Source organism: Onychostoma macrolepis, chromosome 11, assembly GCF_012432095.1.
Source record: "Onychostoma macrolepis isolate SWU-2019 chromosome 11, ASM1243209v1, whole genome shotgun sequence".
Classification (NCBI taxonomy): domain Eukaryota; kingdom Metazoa; phylum Chordata; class Actinopteri; order Cypriniformes; family Cyprinidae; genus Onychostoma; species Onychostoma macrolepis.
The window spans coordinates 4,448,910-4,474,041 of record NC_081165.1 but is presented as its reverse complement, the minus strand read 5'-3'; the positions used below and the strand labels follow the sequence as shown (position 1 = coordinate 4,474,041).

Genomic DNA, 25,132 nt, shown 5'->3' with positions numbered 1-25,132 from the left:
AATTAATAATACCAAATGGATATTTTTTTTGACTCTAAATTTTAATTGGATGAAGCATTTTTGAAGCTCCTGCAAAATGCCAATGAACACACACCCGGACTGCAAATTCAATTTATGCACAAAACTGCTATGTATCTGTAACTAACTAGCGGTAGAATAACTCAGCAATTTGTATAATTAATAAAAAATCACTATTTATTGATAAACAGTCTCTTATATTGTTGTCACCATTTTATAAAAGCAACAATCCATACAGTGATTTCCCCAAATTCATGCTCAGTGCTGTCCTGGATCATTGCTTTAGCTTCAGGCTTCTAAAATGTTAAATATCTGTTTCTAGCAGTATACGAAGTTAAGTCCCATACAAATTTATTAAATTAATTCTAAACAAATTAAAGACATCTTTGTAGGATTTTAAGTCAATTTGACTAGTACATCAATCAACTAAAAATCCTTGTGGGCGCACAAATCATGATCCACAGTGTCTTCAAACAGGAAAGCATATGAGGTTTTAGATCTATTTCTCTCAACCTTGCTCATTTATCTGACATATCCAAATAATGGCATGAAGTATGGAGTTGACTGAGGTGTGTTAGCTAATGGGAGACATCCACAAAGTGTGGTCCTGTTGGACTCCAGGCTGAAAAGCGAGTACTGCCAGAGGCAGATGACTTAAATTATGCGTTTAACAGCAAACACCGAATGCATTCATGCATGCATGTTGTAATAAATGTAGAAATGCAGGGCATGTATGAAAGGTAACTCATACACACATCACGCATGAGAAAAGCATCCCAGCGCGCTGCTCTTCGCACTAACTCCCTCGCGAGACAACAATCCTCAGCAAACACACCTAATCCTTTCATCCAGCCGCGCTTCATTTATTTAAAAACCTCTAAACATGTCTCCGCATGTCTCGCATCAGTCAGGAATGATTTGATCTGAGCTGGAGTTTATTTTAAACGCGATCATGTGTGTTTCGTGCACATATAGCTTTCGATAATCAAATCTCTATCTCTCGAGGCCTCTAAAAGCGCAAAAGACCACATCATTCCGAAAGATAAAAGAGCAGTAATAATCATTTCTATTGAAGCTCTGCGTGTAGTGCTCATAAATCTTACCTTAGTACTGCTCAATTTCGCTCTTTTATTCCAGCTCAGGTCAGTTTACAAACACAGGAAACGCCACCGGAAAAGCTCCACGAGAACGCGCACACTGGCTGCAACGTCACGAAGTGTTCATGAGCTGTATCAACACAACAGCAAAAATAGTCTGAAAGTAATGCTGTATTTCAGCAAGCAATACATAAAACAGTAGCTTCTGACATGAAAATTTACATTAATGTATATAAAATGTTGTAAACAAAATAAGGAGATTAAGTAAGTACAATTTGTTTTTGTGTAAATGCACTTTTTTTTTAATTAACAAAACCAAACAAAACATATTCCCAAAGTAAATCAAATTCTTTATCAATATTCTCAATAATAAATAAGGAAAGGTTTTTCCACCACAATTTAAGGTAATGGCAGTGCCAAAATAAATGCACCATAGTCTCTGGGTGCTGTTTGCATAAAGAACCGTTTTTATCAATATATTTTTTTATGTTTCTTTTAAAAAAGTATTAACAGGATATATACAATGTATAATTCGAAAGGAAACTTCTTTTATCTTATTAGTAATTAAGTATCTATTTGGAATCAACCAAACTTTCCTCCAGGAAATATCAGAGACAAAAGTATTCCAATAAACCGTAATATTTGGAATTGAAACAGAATCATTAAGAAATAACAAACAATAAGGTGGCTTTAAAATCTGTTGAAATTTGTGAGGTGTTTAATCTATTCCTTTGAATGCAATGTGTTTTGTTTAATTTTATACCCCTGACTAGAAATTGATTTGTTTTGTTATAATAATTTTTTATTTAATTTTCTTTTTATTGTTATTATTTTGTATTTTTATATTTTAACTGCTTTTTATTGATTGATATAATATTCATAATAATATTTTTTAAAAACAGCAGCAAAAAAAATAAAATAAAATAAATAAATAAATAAATAAGACAGGAGCAAAATTATTGTAGAAAAACTGGGAATATGGAACAAAACTCTAAAGGAGTTACTCTCCATGTCTTCCCGCTAGAATATGAATATATGTTATAAATATAAATAAGTAACTGGTAGATATAACTGGTATTAATCTATAAGGTTTGTTAAATGGTTTGACAGGCCTTCTCAGGTAAATTGAAAACCTACTTAATGAGGTTGTTCCACATTATAAAGCAAGTGGTACAGTGTTATCTTTCTGGAGGAGAAAAGCATGAAATTGTGCAACGTCTTGCGAAAGGCATGAAAACAATTGATATTTCGCTGACTAGTGATCAAAATAATGTGAATAAATCAGAGCACAGAAGGCGGCTTATTGAGGAATTTTCTGTTAGACAAAATAATAGTATTAAAAGGGCAGCTATATTTAAAAAAAAAAAAGTTATTGTTGAGGAGTAAACAGTTATTTGGCTGTGCTGGGGTCTTTTTGATAATATAAAAGAAGAGTCAAGAAGATTTAATGATTTTATGCAGAACAATGCACCCTGCATGCTGCAAAGGACACTATTGACCCTTGGTTGCTATGGACATAAAAGTAGAAAGAATCAGGGTGTGGCCACCATCATCCCCTGACCTCAAACCCATTGAGAACCTGTGAAGCATCTTTTAAAAGGAAGATCTATGTAGATGGACAACAGTATAAAACAGCAGGTCTGGGAGGCAATACTGACATTCTCAAATTAAATACAGACAGAAACTACACATGAACTTGCAGGTAAAATTTATAATGGCATTGTTAACAATCAATAGCTTTTCTGTTTTGAATTGTTTATGAAAAAATAAAATAAAATAAATAAATAAATAAATAAGACAGGAGCAAAATTATTGTAGAAAAACTGGGAATATGGAACAAAACTCTAAAGGAGTTACTCTCCATGTCTTCCGCTAGAATATGAATATATGTTATAAATATAAATAAGTAACTGGTAGATATAACTGGTATTAATCTATAAGGTTTGTTAAATGGTTTGACAGGCCTTCTCAGGTAAATTGAAAACCTACTTAATGAGGTTGTTCCACATTATAAAGCAAGTGGTACAGTGTTATCTTTCTGGAGGAGAAAAGCATGAAATTGTGCAACGTCTTGCGAAAGGCATGAAAACAATTGATATTTCGCTGACTAGTGATCAAAATAATGTGAATAAATCAGAGCACAGAAGGCGGCTTATTGAGGAATTTTCTGTTAGACAAAATAATAGTATTAAAAGGGCAGCTATATTTAAAAAAAAAAAAAAAAGTTATTGTTGAGGAGTAAACAGTTATTTGGCTGTGCTGGGGTCTTTTTGATAATATAAAAGAAGAGTCAAGAAGATTTAATGATTTTTATGCAGAACAATGCACCCTGCATGCTGCAAAGGACACTATTGACCCTTGGTTGCTATGGACATAAAAGTAGAAAGAATCAGGGTGTGGCCACCATCATCCCCTGACCTCAAACCCATTGAGAACCTGTGAAGCATCTTTTAAAAGGAAGATCTATGTAGATGGACAACAGTATAAAACAGCAGGTCTGGGAGGCAATACTGACATTCTCAAATTAAATACAGACAGAAACTACACATGAACTTGCAGGTAAAATTTATAATGGCATTGTTAACAATCAATAGCTTTTCTGTTTTGAATTGTTTATGAAAAAATAAAATAAATAAATAAATAAATAAATAAGACAGGAGCAAAATTATTGTAGAAAAACTGGGAATATGGAACAAAACTCTAAAGGAGTTACTCTCCATGTCTTCCGCTAGAATATGAATATATGTTATAAATATAAATAAGTAACTGGTAGATATAACTGGTATTAATCTATAAGGTTTGTTAAATGGTTTGACAGGCCTTCTCAGGTAAATTGAAAACCTACTTAATGAGGTTGTTCCACATTATAAAGCAAGTGGTACAGTGTTATCTTTCTGGAGGAGAAAAGCATGAAATTGTGCAACGTCTTGCGAAAGGCATGAAAACAATTGATATTTCGCTGACTAGTGATCAAAATAATGTGAATAAATCAGAGCACAGAAGGCGGCTTATTGAGGAATTTTCTGTTAGACAAAATAATAGTATTAAAAGGGCAGCTATATTTAAAAAAAAAAAAAAAAGTTATTGTTGAGGAGTAAACAGTTATTTGGCTGTGCTGGGGTCTTTTTGATAATATAAAAGAAGAGTCAAGAAGATTTAATGATTTTTATGCAGAACAATGCACCCTGCATGCTGCAAAGGACACTATTGACCCTTGGTTGCTATGGACATAAAAGTAGAAAGAATCAGGGTGTGGCCACCATCATCCCCTGACCTCAAACCCATTGAGAACCTGTGAAGCATCTTTTAAAAGGAAGATCTATGTAGATGGACAACAGTATAAAACAGCAGGTCTGGGAGGCAATACTGACATTCTCAAATTAAATACAGACAGAAACTACACATGAACTTGCAGGTAAAATTTATAATGGCATTGTTAACAATCAATAGCTTTTCTGTTTTGAATTGTTTATGAAAAAATAAAATAAAAAATAAAAAATCCAAATCAATTGACCCTAACTGGTTTAAAAACAAACAGTGAATACACTTCATACAGAAATTACTTTTTTTTTTTTTTTCAAATGTTATTTTATGTTTGTGCTTTTGGAAATGGACCTTCATCATTCCTGATAATGCTTATATTTTTGCATTTTAGGCTCATTTTGAGAAAGTATGTGCTCTCTTCTAGTGTAATTGTTGAACTCGTAATAGGTGTTATTATGTACAACGAACTTTCATATTCTTTAAAACAGGTTGTGTCACTTCTGGTTCAGGTCTTTTGTATGTCCTTTGTTAAATATGGAGCTGTTAGGTTGCCTTCAGAGCAGATACCAAATATGAGTGTAACCGGTCCCTTGCTGAACTCTGCTACTATCAACAGTGTTGGACGTTCAATATTCGCATATTTAGGGACCATTTCTAAAGTTACATGTGATATTGGTATACATTTTTCTAACTTCAATAGCATATGAGCAGAATGACTTACAGTCATAACACAAACTGTAAACTGTTCATCTAGATGTCAACCATAATGCACTCCTTTTACATCTTTGATAATTATTAAAATAAACTGTAAATCATATGTAGATTTGAATAAATATCAAAAATGTAAAAGGTGTGCATTATAGTTGACACCTAGATGAACAGTTTACAGTTTGTGTTATGACCCAGATCTCTTTTTCAAATGATTTCCTACACCTTGGTGTTATGGGTTGTGGTTGTGGATAAAAAGGGCTTGACGAAGGAGTCATGAAACAGAAATTTTTTAATAATCTTCAACACACGTATTCCATTTAACAACATTAAGCTGAGACAATGACAAAAAGAAAACCGAGGACTTATAAAGGACAAGGAACAAAGGAGCAAACAAGATAATAAATACAAATCAGGTGGGGATAATAAACGATGATGAACTAATGACGAAGACCGGAACAAAACCAAATAAGGGCAAACAGGAAACTAGAAGGGACAAACACGTAACACTTGGAGGCTAAAGGGTTTCTGAACAATTGACTCAATTAATCTGTTCACTTTCTTAACAACTCTGCCTGCCCTTGCCCTAACACCCTGAACATCAGGAACTGGAACTTGGGTGTCAGTGTCAGTTTGAATGTCAGTCTGAACTTTTGTATGTGTATCGGTGTCACAGTCAGGGTTTACGTCAAGACAGGGGCGGACTTAGCGATTTGGGGGCCCTAAGCAAATTCCAGGTATGGGGCCCCCACACAATAACTATGTGTCCTTTTATGCTTAACCCCTATTTTGCTCGCTCACTGTAGTTTTTAGTTTATTAGTTAATTAGTCAACCTGCTGCTGTTCTAAAGCCAAATTAGGCTACCTTATTTTTTTTTCGGATCTCAAAAGGAAGACATTATCAAAAAATAAATAAATAAAAGAAAAAAAGAAAAGAAATACCAATAGAGTTTAGAATGTCTATAAATGCTGATCCCAACGAATCTCTTTCATTATCAACATGGATATTAAAATCACCAACGATTAGGACTTTATCTGCAGTCAGCACTAACTCCGATAGAAGATCAGAAAATTCTTTAATAAAGTCTGTATGGTGCCCTGGTGGCCTGTATACAGTAGCCAGTACAAACATCACAGGGGATTTATCATTAACACTTGTTTCTTTGGATAACGTTATATGAAGCACCATTACTTCGAACAAATTATACTTGAAACCCAACCTCTGAGAGATACTGAAAATATTTCTATAAATTGTAGCAACACCTCCCCCTTTACCTTTTGGATGCGGTTCATGTTTGTAACAGGAATCTTGGGGTGTAGACTCGTTTAAAGTAATGTAATCATCTTGTTTTAGCCAGGTTTCTGTCAGACAAAGCACATCTAGTTTATGGTCAGTGAACATATCATTTACAAAAAGTGCTTTTGAAGAAAGGGATCTATTATTCAATAAGCCAAGCTTTATCATGTGTTTATCTGTATTATATCTGTTTTTTATTTGTTGAACATCAATTAAATTGTTACTATTACTTTGGTTTGGATGTTTTCTGTATTTTCTAGTATGGGGAACAGACACAGTCTCTATAGAGTGATATCTAGGTGAAAAAGTTTCTATGTGCTGAGAGTTAACTGACTTCTGTGACGTGAGGTGGCTAGCAGACGATCGGTTTAGCCAGTCTGTCTGCTTCCTGAGCTGGGCTCCAGTTAGTCAAGTACAAACTCTAAGACTATGTGCCATATTTCTGGAGAGAAGAGCGGCACCACCCCAGGAGGGATGAACACCATCTCTTTTCAACAGGTCAGGTCTGACCCAAAAATTCTTCCAATTGTCTATAAAGCCTATGTTATTCTGCGGGCACCACTTAGACATCCAGCCATTAAGTGACGACAGTCTGCTATGAATCTCATCACCACGGTAAGCAGGGAGCGGACCAGAGCATATTACAGTGTCTGACATCGTACTTGCAAGTTCACACACCTCTTTAACATTATTTTTGGTGATCTCCGACTGGCGAAGTCGAACATCATTAGCGCCGACGTGGATAACAATCTTACTGAATTTATGTATAGCATTAGTCAGCACTTTTAAATTTGCCAAGATGTCAGGCGCTCTGGCTCCGGGTAAACAATGGACTATGGTGGCTGGTGTCTCTATTTTCACGTTCCGTACAATAGAATCGCCAATAACTTGAGCACTTTCATCAGGTTTCTCAGTGGGTGCGTCACCGAGTGGGGAGAACCTGTTTGATGTTCTGATCGGAACGGAAGAGTGGTGTTTTGACCCGCGACTATGCCACCTCACTGTCACCCATTTGCCCTGCTGCACGGGCTCAACCGAAACCGAACAATGTACAGGACTCCCTGAGCTAGTCGCATCCAAAGCAGTATCTACAGCCCTCACATTCTTACTATCCTCAATTAAAGTTTGGATGCGTGTCTCTAGTTCTAAAACCTTCTCTGTCAGCCTAACTATTTCCCTGCATTTATCACATGTGAATCCCTTGCTGCTGACAGAGACAGATAAACTATACATGTGGCAAACAGTGCAAACAACAATAGCAGGAGAAGAAGCCATTACTCACCGTGATTGATGAATGATACCAACTTAACTTACCACTTACCACTGTTGTTTGATGAGCTCGTGAAAAACGGAGCGAGGAAAAAAATAAAATAAAATAATAATAATAGGTGGGAATAGAAATGCAAATGGAACCGCGAGTGACAAGCTAACGGGCTTGGTGATGAGAAGTACGGATGGCCTATGTGTGAAATGCTTGTCTTTTCTTGATGGTAAAGACAGTTTAAAACCTTAAAATCCTTCAGTGATACACTTTTCCATTTTTTCTGTAAAAAATCTACTCTGCATCAGATTTATGAACATAATTTATTATGAACCAAAATGCAACAACAACTTCAAATAAACTGAACAATGGTGCAAGAGTTGAGGATGGATGGAGAACTAAACAATTAAATTAACTATTTAGTGTGTATGTGTGCACGTGTGTGTGTGTGTGTGTGTGTGTGTGTTCAGTCTTTCCAGCAGGACTTGCGGCATATCACTTGGTGCTCTTTGCAAGTGTGTCCACCACAACAGATGCAAGTGCTGACTGAAGAAAGGGAGTTGTCTCCACGTTGGTGGAAAACCACACTTCGCCGTTTCTCCCAATCCACCCAGATCCAGAACCCTCTGAATCCTCCTCACCTTCAGTGGAAGCTGGAGAGAATGATGAGGGTGCCACAACAAAATCAGGATCTGACTCTCCTGAGTCTGTGGTGTCAGAGGGAGAAGACAATACATCCTGCAGCTCGGCTGCATAATCATAAGCAGGCTGCGTAATCATTTCTAAAACTTTGGTACAAGTCAAGCCCTTTCTCATGTTGCTTGCTGCTCTTCTCAAAATCAAATGACCAAACGGATGGCATTTTGTTTAGTCTGTACTTCTCACCATCAAAAGGCAGCAGGTGCATAAATACACTTACTTTGTTTTTGTTTACTCCATGTAGTTCTGAGAGCTGAGAGCTGAGGTGCATATTTTCATTTTCTCAGATACATCAAGGTAAGTGCGCAAAGGTCTCTCTCACACTCTCTCTCTCACACACACACACACACACACACACACTATAATATGCTGTTATACTCCATATAACTCCATATACAAGCCAGAAACTAAGCTCTTTTTTTTTTTCACAGGCCTTTCTAAAGGGTTAATGGTGCTACCTGGTGATCAACAGTAAAAATTACTAATTTTACCTCTTCCCAACAGGGAAAACCACCAACAATCAAGAATGCATGATTATATGGTGTCATGGCTTTGCAATCAAAAAATGTCGTTGTAATGGAAGTTAATGGGGCAAAAACAGCCATGAACAATAAATGAGGGAGAAAAAATTAAAATCTGATGCTGGACAAAAACTAACAATGCATCAAAGCCAATGTTGTTACTAATCTTTGACATGCCCAAGACTGTGATAAAAGGTTAAAAAGAATCTAGTCCACAATCACTTTTTATATTGAAAATAAGTCATTCTGTGTGTGTTTTCCCCAAATCAGTGACATCATTTATGAACTTGGCAATTAAAGAGTAAAAATCCTGGATTTTTTAAAAACATTTAGTAGTTTTGATCAGGACTGAGGTTGATTAATAGATTTATGCAAAAAAAAAAAAAAAAAAAGAAAAAAGAAAGAAATATATATATACAGTATACAGGTGCTGGTCATATAATTAGAATATCATCAAAAAGTTGATTTATTTCACTAATTCCATTCAAAAAGTGAAACTTGTATATTATATTCATTCATTACACACAGACTGATATATTTCAAATGTTTATTTCTTTTAATTTTGATGATTAGAGCTTACAGTTCATGAAAGTCAAAATTCAGTATCTCAAAATATTAGAATATTTACATTTGAGTTTGAATAAATGACCATCCCTACAGTATAAATTCCGGGTATCTTTTGTTCTTTGAAACCACAATAATGTGGAAGACTGCTGACTTGGCAATGATCCAGAAGACGAACATTGACACCCTCCACAAAGAGGGTAAGTCACAGAAGGTCATTACTGAAAGGTGTGGCTGTTTACAGAGTGCTGTATCAAAGCATATTAAATGCAAAGTTGACTGGAAGGAAGAATTTGGGTAGGAAAAGGTGCACAAGCAACAGGGATGACCGCAAGCTTGAGAATACAGTCAAACAAAGCCGATTCAAACACTTGTGAGAGCTTCACAAGGAGAGAACTGAAGCTGGAGTCAGTGCATCAAGAGTCACCACGCTCAGACATCTTTAGGAAAAGGGCTACCAAGCCACTTCTGAACCAGAGACAACGTCAGAAACATCTTACCTGGGCTGTGGAGAAAAAGAACTGGACTGTTGCTCAGTGGTCCAAAGTCCTCTTTTCAGATAAAAGTAAATTTTACATTTAATTTGGAAATTAAGGTCCCAGAGTCTGAAGGAAGAGTGGAGAGGCACAGAATCCATGTTGCTTGAAGTCCAGTGTGAAGTTTCCACAGTCAGTGATGATTTGGGCTGCCATGTCATCTGCTGCTGTTGGTCCACTGTGTTTTCTGATGTCCACAGTCAACGCAGCCATCTACCAGGAAATTTTAGAGCACTTCATGCTTCCTTCTGTTGACAAGTTTTATGGAGATGCTGATTTCATTTTCCAGCAGGACTTGGCACCTGCCCACAGTGCTAAAGGTACCAAAAGCTGGTTCAATGACCATAGTGTTACTGTGCTTGATTGGCCAGCAAACTCGCCTGACCTGAACCCCATAGAGAATCTATGGGGTATTGTCAAGAGGAAGATGAGAGACACCAGACCCAACAATGCAGATGAGCTGAAGGCCACTATCAGAGCAACCTGGGCTCTCATAACACCTGAACAGTGCCACAGACTGATCGACTCCATGCCACGCCGCATTGCTGCAGTAATTCAGGCAAAAGGAGCCCCAACTAAGTATTGAGTGCTGTACATGCTCATACTTTTCATTTTCATACTTTTCAGCTGGCCAAGATTTCTAAAAATCCTTTCTTTGTATTGGTCTTAAGTAATATTCTAATATTTTGAGATACTGATTTTTGACTTTCATGAGCTGTAAGCTCTAATCATCAAAATTAAAAGAAATAAACATTTGAAATATATCAGTCTGTGTGTAATGAATGAATATAATATACAAGTTTCACCTTTTGAATGGAATTAGTGAAATAAATCAACTTTTTGATGATATTCTAATTATATGACCAGCACCTGTATATATATTTATCTGATACATTTTTACAGCAGTTTAATTTAGTGGATGTTTTCATCCCGAACATAATGAAAGGGTAGTGAATTTGCCCACAGTGTATGGTTGAGTTTTTGAAAATTTTCAAAGCATTTTCCCAAAATATGTGTAAAAATAAGATTTTTCACAAAAAATCCAAAAATTCCATTTGCTGAAACACAGAGAAAGTTGTGGCCAAATTAACACTCAACAGCACCCCATAGTGGACGAAAACGTCCCCAACAGTACATAAGGGTTAAAACTAGAAGATGGAAAACGTCCCAGGTTACCTATGTAACCATGGTTCCCCGAGGGAATGAGACGCTGCGTCGAAAACGCTAGGGGGAACGCCTTTCAGCGATATCAAGCTCTGAATCATATGTGTAATCAGTCCAATTGATGGCGAGACGTCAGGTGTGGGTGATGTCATGACCAGGAAGCTTAAAAGCATGTGAGGTGCAGCCGGCTTCAGCTTCTAGGAATGAAGCATAGCTCTAGTAGGGATGCCGGAGGTATGGCCCTGCGACGCAGCATCTCGTTCCCTCGGGGAACCATGGTTACATACGTAACCTGGACGTTCCCCTTCAGGAACTCGAGCTGCGTTGAAAACGCTAGGGGAACGATATGTCCACACCGCCAGACTTGCAAATCCCTGCCTAGTGTGGAAGAGCACAGCTATGGCAAGAGAACAGAGGAGCCTGGAGTGGCTCGCAAATCTAGGTCATAGAACCTGACGAAGGTGAGGGGTGTAGACCATCCCGCAGCGTTGCAGATATCCTGCATAGGCACAGCTGCCAGAAAGGCCTTAGAGGCCGCCACACTTCTCATTGAGTGAGCCTTGACCTGCTCGCACTGGACACATACAGTTAAGCCTCTGCTGGTCAGGCTCCCTGAAGGGAGGAGGACAAAAAGCTTGAAGTACGACAGGCCGTGGTGTAGAAGAGGGGACCTTAAGGACATACCCTGCATGAGGGTACAGAAAAACTTTGGCCAGACCGGGCGCAAAGTCGAGATAGGAAGGGGCCACAGAAAGGGCATCTAGATACAGAGAGCATCTAGCACCACAGCGAGGTCCCAGGGAGGGACACAAGATCGTACCTGAGGCCTCAGCCTCATCACACCTCGGAGGAAACGTGTAACCAGGGGGTCCTTGCCCACTGACTGCTCACCAAGAGGGGCGTGGTAGGCCGCTATAGCCACCACGTAAACCTTCAGGGTGGAGTGGGTTAACCCGGCGGAGAAACGAGCCTGCAAGAACTCCAGCACTGTACCAATCGGGCAGTTAACTGGGTCAAGCTGGTGGTCTCCGCACCATGAAGTGAAGAGTCTCCACTTCAGGGCATACAGTTTCCTCGTTGAGGGAGCTCTCTCTCGACCTCCCGGGAGCAGAGGGATTGGGGGAAAAGCGTACAGACGAAGCCTTGGCCAAGTCTGTACCATAGCATCCAACCCCAGTGGAGCTGGATGAGTCAGAGAGAACCAGAGGGGACAGTGCGATGTCTGACGAGTCGCAAACAAATCCACCTGAGCCTGGCCAAAAACTCTCCATATCTGCTTCACCACCTCGGGGTGAAGCATCCATTCCCCCGGGCCTCGGCCCCTGCCTCGACCGGCGAGGGACGCGTCTGTCGCTAGCGTTACGCAGCGATAAGGGGCTCCCAGCACCGGGCCCTGAGACAAGAACCAAGAACCAAGAATTCTCCGGAGTCGCAGAGGAGCCAGAGCAGCATCCTCAACTTCATGAAAGTATGGGGTGAGAATGCTAGGCTGAAGGGAAGAACCCGAAATTGGTAAGCTTTGCCCCTGAAAGCAAACCTCAGGAACTTCCTGTGACTGGGAAGGATGGAGATATGAAAGTATGCGTCTTTTAGATCTATCATGACAAACCAGTCCTCGGACCTGATCTGAGACATGACCTGTTTGACAGTGAGCATTTTTAACTTCAGACGCATGACTGAGCGGTTCAATAGCCGCAGATCTAAAATCGGACGCAACCCCCCATCCTTCTTTGGAACAATGAAGTACTGGCTGTAGAACCCGGACTCCCTGTCGAGAGGAGGGACCACCTCGAAAACCCCTTTGAAAGGCTGGCACAGGCGGTCTCCTTGGTGGCGCGGAGGGCTAAATCAGCGGTTCTCCTCAATTCTACAATATCCTCAGATTTTATTTGCTTGCCTTTGTCTAGCTCTTTTAGCAAGTCGGCTTGATATGCCTGCAACACTGACATAGTGTGCAGACACACGCCAGCCTGACCCGCTGCTGTGTACCCCTTGCCCACCAGCGTTGATGTTGTACGCAGTGGCTTGGAGGGCCTTCAGAGACGATGCCGCGCCGGGAGACAGATAGCTCGCGAGCGTCTGCTCAACCCGGGGCATCGCTCTGTAACCGCAATCACCCAGCCCCGCCACATTACCATAATAATCAGAGGCGGGGACGAATAAGCGGGCCGAGAATGGTTTCTTCCACGATCTCGACACCTCGGTTATAAAAGGCAGGCTCCGGCGCGGAGGTAGCAGCTTAGTACGCAGAAAGCGTTCATCTAGTTTACTTTTCTGCGGTTCAGCCTGTTTCTCGGCGGGCCAATTGATGTTCAACTTGGCAACCGCGCGAGTAGCTATCTCCACTAGCTCTTCATACTGTGGGGATTGAGGGGGCGAATACTCAACGCTCTCAACATCAACCTCCTCGGAGGAAGATAGGAGAAGTGCCGAGCCCGCTCCCTGGGGGGAAGAAACCGCAGAACGGGCTTCCGATCCCAGAGAGCGGGCGGTGGATCTGGCAGGTGAGGAAGACGATAGGGACTCGCCCGTCTCCATTCCCTCCACCAGATCCCGCTGCGAACCCCACGAGTGCAGCCGCCGTTCCGCCTCGGCGGAAGCGGGGCCAGCACCGTGAGGAACACTGGTGAAGGCTCCCTCCTCAAAGAGAGCCTTCCGGGAAAGCCGACTCTGCGTGCCTCACTCCCAAGCAGACCACGCACAGACTGTGTATTTCCCAGTCTATAACGCGATCCGCTTTTGCCCTTATTCTTTGCTTTTGACATACTGGAGTTCTGATGCTTGTGTACTGACAGACAACAATAAATAGGACTCACAGAACATAGATCGTGCCTGACACACACAGAGAGCTTTGCTGAATGACAAAAAGCTGAAGTCGGCTGCACCTCACGTGCTTTTAAGCTTCCTTGTCATGACGTCACCCGCACTTGACGTCTCGCCATCAATTGGACTGATTACACATATGATTCAGAGCTTGATATCGCTGAAAGGCGTTTCCCCCTAGCGTATTCGACGCAGCTCGAGTTCCTGAAGGGGAACAGACATTTTCTCATGCTGAGAGATAAGCAGATGTATGTATATTGTGACGGGAGGAGCAGGTTCGGCGGCTCACGTCTCCGGTGGTCCCTCTACGCTCCCTTCCTGGACCCACGAGGACACCAGCGTGCGTGCACGGGGGAAGAGACCGGTCTCTCGAGGAGAGGCGCATTTGGCATTTAAACAGCGGCGGTGATGAGGCTTCATTCAGTTCAGCTGTGCCTCATCACACGCTGCCAGCCCTCGCTGTTTCCACGCCCCTCCTCTCTCACACACCCACTCCCGTCAGGAGCCTAGTGAAGGGCAGCGAATAAGGGATGGGGTGGTGATGACAATAAGGGGGAGGGCAACCGACTCGTCACAATATGTAGATGCGCCTATTCTCTGATTTTATTTAAGCTCCATTAGATGATGAGGCATGTTTGGAACATTCTCTTGCCGTTTACTGTTGCTGTCAGGAACTATTTTTTTTTTTTAGCGGAAGGACAACATTTAACAAACTTGCTTCAAAAAAGTAATATTTCAATACATACATTTTGGGTTTTAATATTTTTTACTGTGTGGTAACCATTTTATAAAAGCAATAAGGTACTTGAGGCCTTGCTGTATCGTGAATAAATCATGGCTGAAGGGGTTGCAGGCACTCCGCTTCGCTTCGCATCGTGCCTAGCAACGCCCTTCAGCTGTGATTTATTAACGATACAGCAAGGCCTTGAGTACCTTATTGCTTATGTATATATATATATTAGTGCTGTCAATCGATTAAAAACTTTAATCGTGTTAATCACAGTCATGGACTGTGATTAATCATGATTAATCACAAATTTAAAATACTAGGATTTACCTGTAAATGTGTTGAAATAAAGAAATGCATGACAAACTAGTTTAAGGAAACAGAACCTTTCACACTTCCGCCAGGTTTGAGACATAATCCTTATTATTCTTTTATCATTATTCTTTTGTTTTTATTCAGCCATTATCAGCTTTTATACTGACAATAAAACATTTACCAAGCCACATCGCTTCAATCCCAGTATACATTTACCCAACTATTATCAAAAGTATTTCTAAATAAATACAACAAAACATTTCTTGCGACCTTACATGAAGTATTATGACAAAATGCATTATGAAGAAGAATTGGACCTGTTCTGCAGGTGCATTAGAGCTAATATTAGCATCATGCCACATAAGACAATTTATGAGATTAATAGTACACTTTTACTCAGAACTCACTTCAAACCACCATCGAGTGGTTGTAATAACTTCCTTTTGCGATCACATGTGTAATTTGGTCGTTTACTGTTGTTAAAATCTGCTATTTATAGCCTTTTATATCACTGCAAAAATTAGCAGATGTACACATTAACTCAAGAAAATCCCATACAAATATCCTGGACCCTGTATCAAGCATTCCTTTCATAGAAAACACATTATTTACACTGACTGGCGCATAGAACAATTCATCAAATGCCTCAACTGCCTGGACATTTTGTGCTATCACTTTGGTTCCAGTGGGAGCCTGTGCACATGCATTTTCATAAAACTGATGAAGATCAACACTCTCTAGAGGTTCTTCACTCGTGCCCACACATCCCCCTTCCAAACGTGAGCCATCTAGTTTAAACCTGAAGAGCCCCTGAATGGTTCCGGACCAGGTCTCAACCTGTCACTTGTACAGTCTCTCTTACTATGCCCAGGCTGAAAGCATGCAAAGCACAGATGTTCTCGCTGACAGTGTGTTAAAGTGGAGTGCTCTGGAGATCTGCATACTCTACAGAGCTTGCCTTGGGGCTGGTGAGATGGCATTTGGACATTTTGAGACAGCGCACGATCAAGAAGATTAATCAGAGTTCTCATACAATTGTCATCACTCTCTATAGTGTGTACAGTGCTGATTCGACTACACTCCACTTCATCAACCTTGTGGGATGTCTGAACATGAGCAGTGACGTGTCTTGAAGTAGTATGCCGCTTCGACTTCGTTGACATCTGCTCTTTCAACTCTGTTTGGTACCTGCCAAGCTGTTCTTGTATCTCTTGTGCAGTCCATTTTTCTGGAGCTTTGAAACGGAACACTGAAGCATGAATGGAGTCAGGGCAGTACTTCACGAACATCATGGCCGCTTCTTGACACAGATCCTCCATTCGTCTTCCAAGTCTCTTTAATGCTTCCTCCGCAAGATCCACTGCTTTATTCAGCTGCACCCAGTACTCATTAGGACCTTCTCCTGTTAATGGAACAGTGCCATAGAAGTCAGCCAAGGGCATACATGAATAATTGACATCACTAAAATGTTGTTTCAGAATGTCCATGATAACCTTTGGGTTCTCAACTGGGTTTAAAGCTGAATTACAGCGAAGAGTAACTCTGACAACATCTTTAGCTTTACCCATCAATCTGCTTAAAATCTCTTGCTGTTGCATGACCAACCTCACTCTAGTCAAGTTAAGTGAAGGTATGTCTGAAAATGTCTTATGGTATCTAACCCATGTGTTTGTGCACCTCTATTCTCTCCTTCCCCATAACCAGCTTCCCTTTGAGATGCTAACATTGTCTGACCAACTTGTTGAGCGAGATGTGCTATCAACCCTTGCCAGTTTGGATCATTTATGTCTGGAACAGCTAAGGGCAAAGTGTCAGCTGCTGGATTGGATACAACACATGAGGCATTCCGTTTACTCTACTTTCTCTTTCAATTGGAGCGACTGGAGTTTCACCAAAAATTTTCCCCCTACCAATACCCAACCCAGTCATTGTTTCATCAAATTCATCTCCGTTTAAACTAAATGCTATGTTCAGTTTCATACACAAAATAAATCCAACAGAAGATAAATGTCCAAATAGAATAAACGCTATCAGAAAGTATCAATCCGAGAATAATAATCACTTAAAGAGGAAATGCACCAGTCATTATGAAAAATCCCAAATGTTTTTTTGTACTCTCACAGTTCTTCACTCACAAAACCGTGAACCTCAAAGCAGTGTCCCTCGGTGACCCAACTGACGTAGATCATGAAGCAAATCTTCATCCGGGTCACGGCACCAATGTAACTGGTCCCTTGCTGACCGCTGCTACCATCATGTGTTGTGTGTAAGAAGGCCCAGGACACTTTCACTTCTGTTCACCAAAAAGAGTTTTATTGACAGCCACGCCCAGCATTAACTTCACTCCGTCTGTTGATTAACATTAATAAAGTTCATACCTCTCTCTCATGGGCATTCCATAAAGACATCCCTCTTAACAGTATCAAATTGGAGGATAGAGTGTTAGTAATGTATAATGATAAGATTAAACACTCAATTTTCTAAATTTTCAGTTAAAGGCATTTCATTATTGAATTCAGAAATGTAATTGTCTAGCTCAGTTTAGTTTAAATAGAATTTGTGCAACCAAATTGACGATAATCGCTAGAAATTAAGTGTCCCCAACTGAGCAAGCCAGAGGCGACAGCGGCAAGGAACCAAAACTCCCTTTGTGACAGAATGGAGAAAAAAACCTTGTGTAGCAGAGTGAGGTATAGCCCCGGTATGATTGGCTGGTGTCATCCAACCAGGTGAACCAATCAGTGTTCGTACTTCACTATGAGTAACATTTTCTGTTCAATGACAGGCAGGTTGATTGCACGTCCAGGGGTTTCCAGTGATCTTAATTGAAGCCTAACGACCTTCGAGTAACTGACTGCACTGCTGCTCTGTTTTGTCTTTGTGGTGTTATAGTTTAAACCGTTTTGTCTGGAACTCACCTGGGTCCATTTTGTTTTATTTCTGTTTGAAGCACTGGCACTGGATTGCGCTGGTCTGCATGTGAGTTAGCTGGCAGGCTAAGTTTCTGTAATCTGGCTTCTCTTTGCAATTGTATTCCCCTCCTCCGTGCCAGTGGCTGTGTTTGTTTGTGCTTTGGTGTTTGTGTAAACTGTTATTGAATTTGACTTGATTTGTGTGCGTCTTTTTGTATTGTTTTGTGTGTGGATTTAGGTCTTCAAAGTGGGAGGGGTTTGCCATGGTACCCTGTAATGGTGTGTCCACATGGAGTGTTGTGCTTAACATTTTGCCTTTTTCACAAGAGTGTGTGTCATGGGTATTGAGTGTGGGGTAGAAATTTGAGGGTCTCTGTTGGCCACCTCTGTCTTTACTAGATTATCTCCACTTAATCATTTTGTATGTTACTGGTATTGTGACGTGATTTGAGACCTTGTGTATTGTATTGTATTGACTGACTGTTTCTATTAATTGTTTGAATAAACTGATTCTTGTTTATATTCTTATGCTCACCCTGTTTTTGGCAACGAACCTGTATGCCCTTATATGGGGCTGTTCCAGGTGGCGTAGTCGATTATAGGATTCTTCTTCTTATTATTATTATTGGTAACTTCCCCTACCTGACCACTTATTGCCACACTTGGGAGAAACCAGGCTCAGTCGGGGGGCCAGTTCTCCTCTGGCCAGACGAAGCCCGCAGTTCAATTCCAACCCCAGCCATGTCAGATTGTGTAAAGGGCTTACCTGATTCCTGTGGTCTTGTCCCGATGGAGCATTTTAATTTATATTTTAATGTATTTGTTATATTTGTGTTTTATTCATTATTTGAAGTTTTTCATTTATATGATTTATTCATTTGCTATAATTGTAATGCATAGTTTAATGCATTTATTGTTTCTCTGTGTATTTTTATAATATATATTTGTTTATTATAATTAAAATTTATGTCTCAGGGGCTCTCCGCTGACGATCAGTGCCACATACATCATCTCTTGGTGCTGATCCACCATCTGATCGGATACGGACTGAGAAACAGAGTAAGAAAGAAAGACAAATATTAGCGTAGATGCCATTCTTTTTACGATGTAAACGAGTACATTGTGTGTTATGGGGAATGTTCCAGGTTCCAGTTGATCTAATTAATGCAGCCTAACAATCCTTTAGCGGATTTGAATAATAGAAGCGTATTAGTGTGTTATGTGTAAGCCAGGTTAAAGAGATGTGTCTTTAATCTAGATTTAAACTGACAGAGTGTGTCTGCCTCCCGAACAGTGTTAGGTAGATTGTTCCAGAGTTTGGGTGCTAAATAGGAATAGGATCTGCCGCCCGCAGTTGATTTTGATATTCTAGGTATTATCAAACGGCCAGAGTTTTGAGTACGCATTGGACGTGGAGGACTATAATGTGATAAGAGCTCGCTCAAGTACTGAGGAGCTAAGCCATTCAGGGCTTTATAAGTAATTAACAAGATTTTAAAATCTATCCAATGTTTGATAGGGAGCCAGTGCAGTGTTGACAGAACCGGGCTAATATGGTCATACTTCCTGGTTCTAGTAAGGACTCTAGCTGCTGCATTTTGGACCAACTGTAGTTTGTTGATCAAGTGTCCAGAACAACCACCCAATAAAGCATTACAATGGTCTAACCTTGAGGTCATAAACGCATGAATTAGTATTTCTGCATTTGACGTTGAGAGCATAGGTCGCAATTTAGATATGTTTTTGAGATGGAAAAACGCAGTTTTACAGATTCTAGAAACATGACTTTCAAATTAAAGATTGCTATCAAACAGCACACCTAGGTTCCTAACTGATGAAAAAGAATTGACAGAGCAGCCGTCAAGTGTTAGATAGTGTTCTAGGTTATTACATGTGGGGTTTTTAGGTCCCACATGTAAATGTTTTAAATTTTTCAGAATTTAGTAGTAAGAAATTACTCGTAATCCAGTTTTTTTATATTGACTATGCATTCTGTTAGTTTCTCAATTTGGTGTGTTTCACCGGGCCACGAAGAAATATAGAGCTGAGTATCATCAGCATAACAGTGAAAGCTAACACCATGTCTCCTGATAATATCTCACCACGAACACCTGGATCCTGCTGCAGTATGAATAGTGTTTCCAAAGGTGGGCCATAGGCATGGCAAATCCTTGATATTGCTTTTGTCCTCACACACCACCGTGTTGGACACAGCCCAAGAACATTGCACACAACATCTTCATCACCAAAAAAAGACTGGTACAGGTTTTGGCGTTTGGCTGACTCTCTGATGAGTGTATCGATGCTCTGCACAAAGTTGAGTGCATCTGCTACAAGACGCACATCACGTGCTACCTCTTGCAGCGCCAGGTCAAGAGCATGGTTGCAGCAGTGTACATATAATGAACCAGGGCAAACCTCCTTAAGTCGTACTTGAACTCCAGAGAATCGACCAGACATATTACTGGCCCCATCAAAACAGTAGCCTTGGAGTTTTTCTAAAGGAAGGTTCAGTCGACAGAAGATCCTTAATGCAAAGAAAGAGAGTTTCAGATGTTGTGTCAGGTGGATTATAAAATTCCAAAAATACACTCTGCTGGGAAAGGTTTGGATCCATATAGTACAAATGACAAGAGAACTGTTCAGATGACGTAGTGTCCATTGTTCCGTCAGCAGTCAGCCCGTAGTATAATGAGAGTCAGATGCCCCAGCTACTATCTTGCGCTGAACAGCGTGTGCAAAGCGTTCAAGTATTTCATTTTGCACCGTATCTGACATCCAATTGTCCTTTCTGAGCAGCCACTCGCGGGCTTCGGCAAGTGAATATGTGCGTTCCAGCATAAGTTGCCATAACACTCCGTCACGATGGGAATGGTCTCTCAGAGGTAGCCCTTCGCGGGCTAAAAATTTGATTGACCTGAAAGCCAGCTCCAGAACCATCCGAGCAGTTTTTTGTTCTTTTGCCACAATATCAGACATCAGAGCATTAATTGGTGTGCTGCTTAACGCTGCAATCTTGTTCATAGATTTTGATCTTTCATGCTCTCTAAATTTTTCCACAGCCTTTCGCCAATTTCTAAAACCTCCTTTCACAAATGTGATGTCAGCTTTTGTACGGTCCTCAATAATTAGCTTCTTTGCAACAGCAGAGCAACATGTAAAGCACAATGCTTTATCCGTTTCTTTTACATAATGAAGCCATTTCCACCGTTGAAACCAACCGGAGTTGAATGATCTTGCGAAGCTTTCAGTCCCAAAACGTCTGGATGGAAAGTTAAAATCATTTGGCTGAAAAGGGTCCACAAGTAGGCCTACATTGACAGCGGTGTTAGCAGCTCCATCTTCTGCTGACGCTGTAAATTCTCTTTTGCGACATGCTCAAATTCACATTGCGCTTCGTGTGTCTAACTGAAATTATGTCCTTCAAGGTAACCTTAGTTCCGGGTTGTAATCGCAACAACAAATCTGATTGGTTAATAATACACATCTTGATTTGATTTGAATTATTGAATAACTCAAAACTCAAATATAATCAAATCTCTTTTCATATAAATATCCCAAATATTCCAGTATAAATATACAGTATTTAATAATATACATACATTTATTTATTTATTCCCAACAGTTAAACAATTGCCCACAGAAAAAAAACAGGGGGTGCTGCAGCACCCTCAGCACCCCCTGTTCCCACGCTCCTGCTCTTCATTCACTGCTACGAACTGACGGCGGTCAGATAAGTATGATTTGAACCATGCTAATGCAATTCCACTAATGCCAACAAAGTTTTGTAGTCTATTCAAAAGAATGTTGTGGTCGATAGTGTCGAACGCAGCGCTAAGATCCAGTAGAACTAATAAAGAGATACAACCACGATCAGATGATAGAAGCAGGTCATTTGTAACTCTAATGAGAGCAGTCTCAGTGCTATGAAACGGTCTAAATCCTGACTGGAATTCCTCACAGATACTATTTTTCTCTAAGAAGGAATATAATTGTGAGGATATTACCTTTTCTAGTATCTTTGACAAAAAAGGGAGATTCGAGATCGGTCTGTAATTAACTAGATCTTTGGGGTCAAGTTGTGTTTTTTTAATGAGAGGCTTAATAACAGCCAATTTGAAGGTTTTGGGAACATATCCTAATGACAATGATGAATTAATAATAGCCAAAAGAGGATCTATGACTTCTGGAAGCAGCTCTTTTAGTAGTTTAGATGGAAAAGGTTCTAACATACATGTTATTGGTTTAGATGATTTAACAAGTTTATACAATTCTTCCTCTCCTACAGTAGAGAATGAGTGGAATTGTTCCTCAGGGGATCTATAGTGCACTATCTGATGCAATACTGTAGCTGACCGCTGCATGGTTACAATTTTATCTCTGATAGTATCGATCTTGGAAGTAAAGTAATTCATAAAGTCATTACTGCTGTGCTGTTGGGAAATGCCAACACCAGTTGATGCTTTATTTTTCATTAATTTAGTCACTGTATTGAATAAATACCGGGGGTTATGTTTGTTTTCTAGAAGAGACGAAAAGTAATCAGATCTAGCAGTTTTTAATGCTTTTCTGTAGGATAGGGTACTTTCCCGCCAAGCTATACGAAATACCTCTAGTTTTGTTTTCCTCCAGCTGCGCTCCATTTTCCGGGCTGCTCTCTTTAGGGCGCGAGTGTGCTCATTGTACCACAGTGTTGGACTCTTATCCTTAATCTTCCTTAAGCGTAAAGGAGCAACCGTATCTAAAGCGCTAGAGAAGAGAGAGTCCACAGTTTCTGTTACATCATCAAGTTGTTCTGAGCTATTGGATATGCTGAGGAACTGAGATAAGTCAGGAAGATTATTTATAAAGCAGTCTTTTGTGGTAGAAGTGATGGTTATACCATATTTGTAACAAGGAGTTGGCTTTACAGCTTTAGCTATATGGAATATACAGGAGATTAGATAATGATCTGAGATATCATCGCTCTGCTGCAAAATTTCAAGAATATAGCGGAAAATAAACAATAAGAGTGAAATACCTGTTGATTAACATGAATAAAGTCTCTCTTTCATGGGCATTCCATAAAGACATCCCTGTATGATATAATATTTGTTAGCCAATTACTGACTCAAAACCATGCCAATAGCATATCATACGGCCCACACGATATAACTTCACATTCTTAAACCACTCGTGCATAAAACTTATAACAGAACACTGCATATAGTCTCTGTACCATTTACAATAGAATATTTAGTCGATTTATACACTTTGCAAACTTAATTCACTCATAAAATGAAGAGCTCTGACAAACGCTTACCTCTCCCCAGCATATACAATGCGAGCACTCACTTGAAAATCACGTTAGTAGAGCGCCAGGAGAAATTTTCTAAATAAAAGTCTCTAAACAGTGAACAGCAGAATCAACAAATATTGCTCAAAGAAAAACAGAAATAAATCAATAATACAAAACAAATAAACCCATAATACAATATTTTAGTGAAAAAGCAATGTGTTACATTCAAACTGTATTCACTATTCATTATAACTCGTTACATGAGCATAACCGATGTGCATCACATATGCAGCTTTGTATTTTATATATAATATATATAGCCAAAATAGCCCCCTATACCCTTAAATAGGGCACTATTTGAGGGGACAGCCATTTGTAGTTGACTGAAACCATAGTGGATGTTCTCGAGTGCACTCATTCAATCCCACAATGCAAAACAAGTGTACAACTGGTGCACGCTCAACAGCTAGAGAATACCCATAATGCACTGTGAGAGTCACGCACCAAATGAATTCACGTGTCTTGCCAGAAGATGGCGCCAGCACCTGAATCATCCATCCATTCATTTTACAAAACGCTCATCCACGGCGTACAGCATAATAGCACAGGTACAAATTCATTGTAAATTGATTATTAAATTATTTAACCAGGGTTTATACACAATTTCCATGACACAGTTCAAGATAAATCCTTTAATCTTACTACTGGAGCTGAGTTTCAAATGAGTATTAAACAGCAAGCACAAACTATGCAAAAGTGGCAGGCCTTCCGGTGCACTCACTCACTCGTTTTCATTCATTCCTTCAAGTGAACTGAAATAGTGATCTAATGTAGGGGATAGTGAATGAGGGTATAGGGGCGATTTCGGATACACCCATGATCAATACCAGACAACTATAGAGTGAACAGACAGCAACTTAAGTACAAATCAAATGAATAAAATAATGAATAATACCTGTGCTATTTAAATAAATTTGTACATCGACTGTAGTTCCACTGAGGCCATTGGCGTGGTGTCTTGGATAGTGCTTGGATAGCGCTCCCCAGTCCATCCCACTGGGTGCTCAGAACCATTCAACTCAGCTACGCATTTCAGTTTACCAGGCACCTGCCAAATTTCATTGGCATTCTGTTTACCTCTGTAAAAGGAGAGAATGCTGTGGTCCTTTGAGCAGAGATTGCTCTTTTTCTGGCAAAGGAAGCAATAGAGCCTGTCCCCCCAGCCGAGATGAAGAAAGGGTTTTACAGCCCTTACCGATATTGGATTTAAGAGTACTGGACCAGGCCCTTCACAGGCTCCTGTTCAAGATGCTGACCTTGAAACACATGCTAACATGCGTGAGGGGCCAGGATTGGTTTGCAGCTATAGACCTGAAGGATGCGTACTTTCATGTCTTGATCCTTCCAAGGCACAGGCCATTTCCTCTGTTTGCCTTCAGAGGACAGGCTTATCAGTACAAGGTTCTCCCCTTCGGACTGTCCCTGTCTCCTTGTGTTTTTACCAAAGTTGCAGAGGCTGCCCTTGCATCCACATTCACAACAACCTCAATGATTGGCTAAATCTGGCTCACTCTCGAGAGTTTGTTTGCACACACAGGCACCTGGTGCTTGAGCACTTATCCTGCCCGAGACTTCGGGTCAACTAGGAAAATAGTAAACTCTCCCTTTAGCAGAGCACCTCTTTTCATGGTGTAGAACTGGACTCGGTTACCATGACAGCATGTTTCTCAGAGAATCATGCTCATTCAGTGAGGAATTGATTGAAGATGTCAAGTACAAAATAGCGGTCCCTCTCAAACTTTCAGAGGCTTCTGGGGCATATGGCATCCTCAGCCGCAGTCACAACACTGGGGTTGATGCATATGAGACTACTTCATTACTGGCTTCATGCATAAGTCCCGAAATGGACACGGCACTGTGGCACGCACCATAAGGTCATCTTATTGGA

At 40.3% G+C, this 25,132-nt stretch overlaps 2 protein-coding genes across 24 annotated transcripts in view; both read right to left on the bottom strand.

The window, feature by feature from the left end:
• Positions 1–1,271, bottom strand: part of znf740a (zinc finger protein 740a) — a 32,541-nt gene extending 31,270 nt beyond the window's left edge. For 21 of the 23 annotated variants that reach the window (XM_058791032.1, XM_058791040.1, XM_058791047.1 and 18 more), the window contains exon 1: positions 1,122–1,271. The gene's annotated coding sequence lies outside the window, so the exon portion shown is untranslated. The remainder of the gene's footprint in view (positions 1–1,121) is intronic. The other 2 variants (XM_058791053.1, XM_058791033.1) reach the window with 2 other exon arrangements.
• A 13,939-nt stretch (positions 1,272–15,210) lies between these two features.
• On the bottom strand, positions 15,211–24,255 carry LOC131549653 (uncharacterized). The gene is made up of 2 exons (XM_058792014.1): positions 24,140–24,255; positions 15,211–16,396 (listed from the first exon to the last, which is right to left on the bottom strand). Exons 1-2 carry the CDS (start codon positions 24,234–24,236, stop codon positions 15,783–15,785), a joined length of 711 nt encoding a protein of 236 aa, XP_058647997.1. The 5' UTR covers positions 24,237–24,255; the 3' UTR covers positions 15,211–15,782.
• Positions 24,256–25,132: the final 877 nt, after the last annotated feature.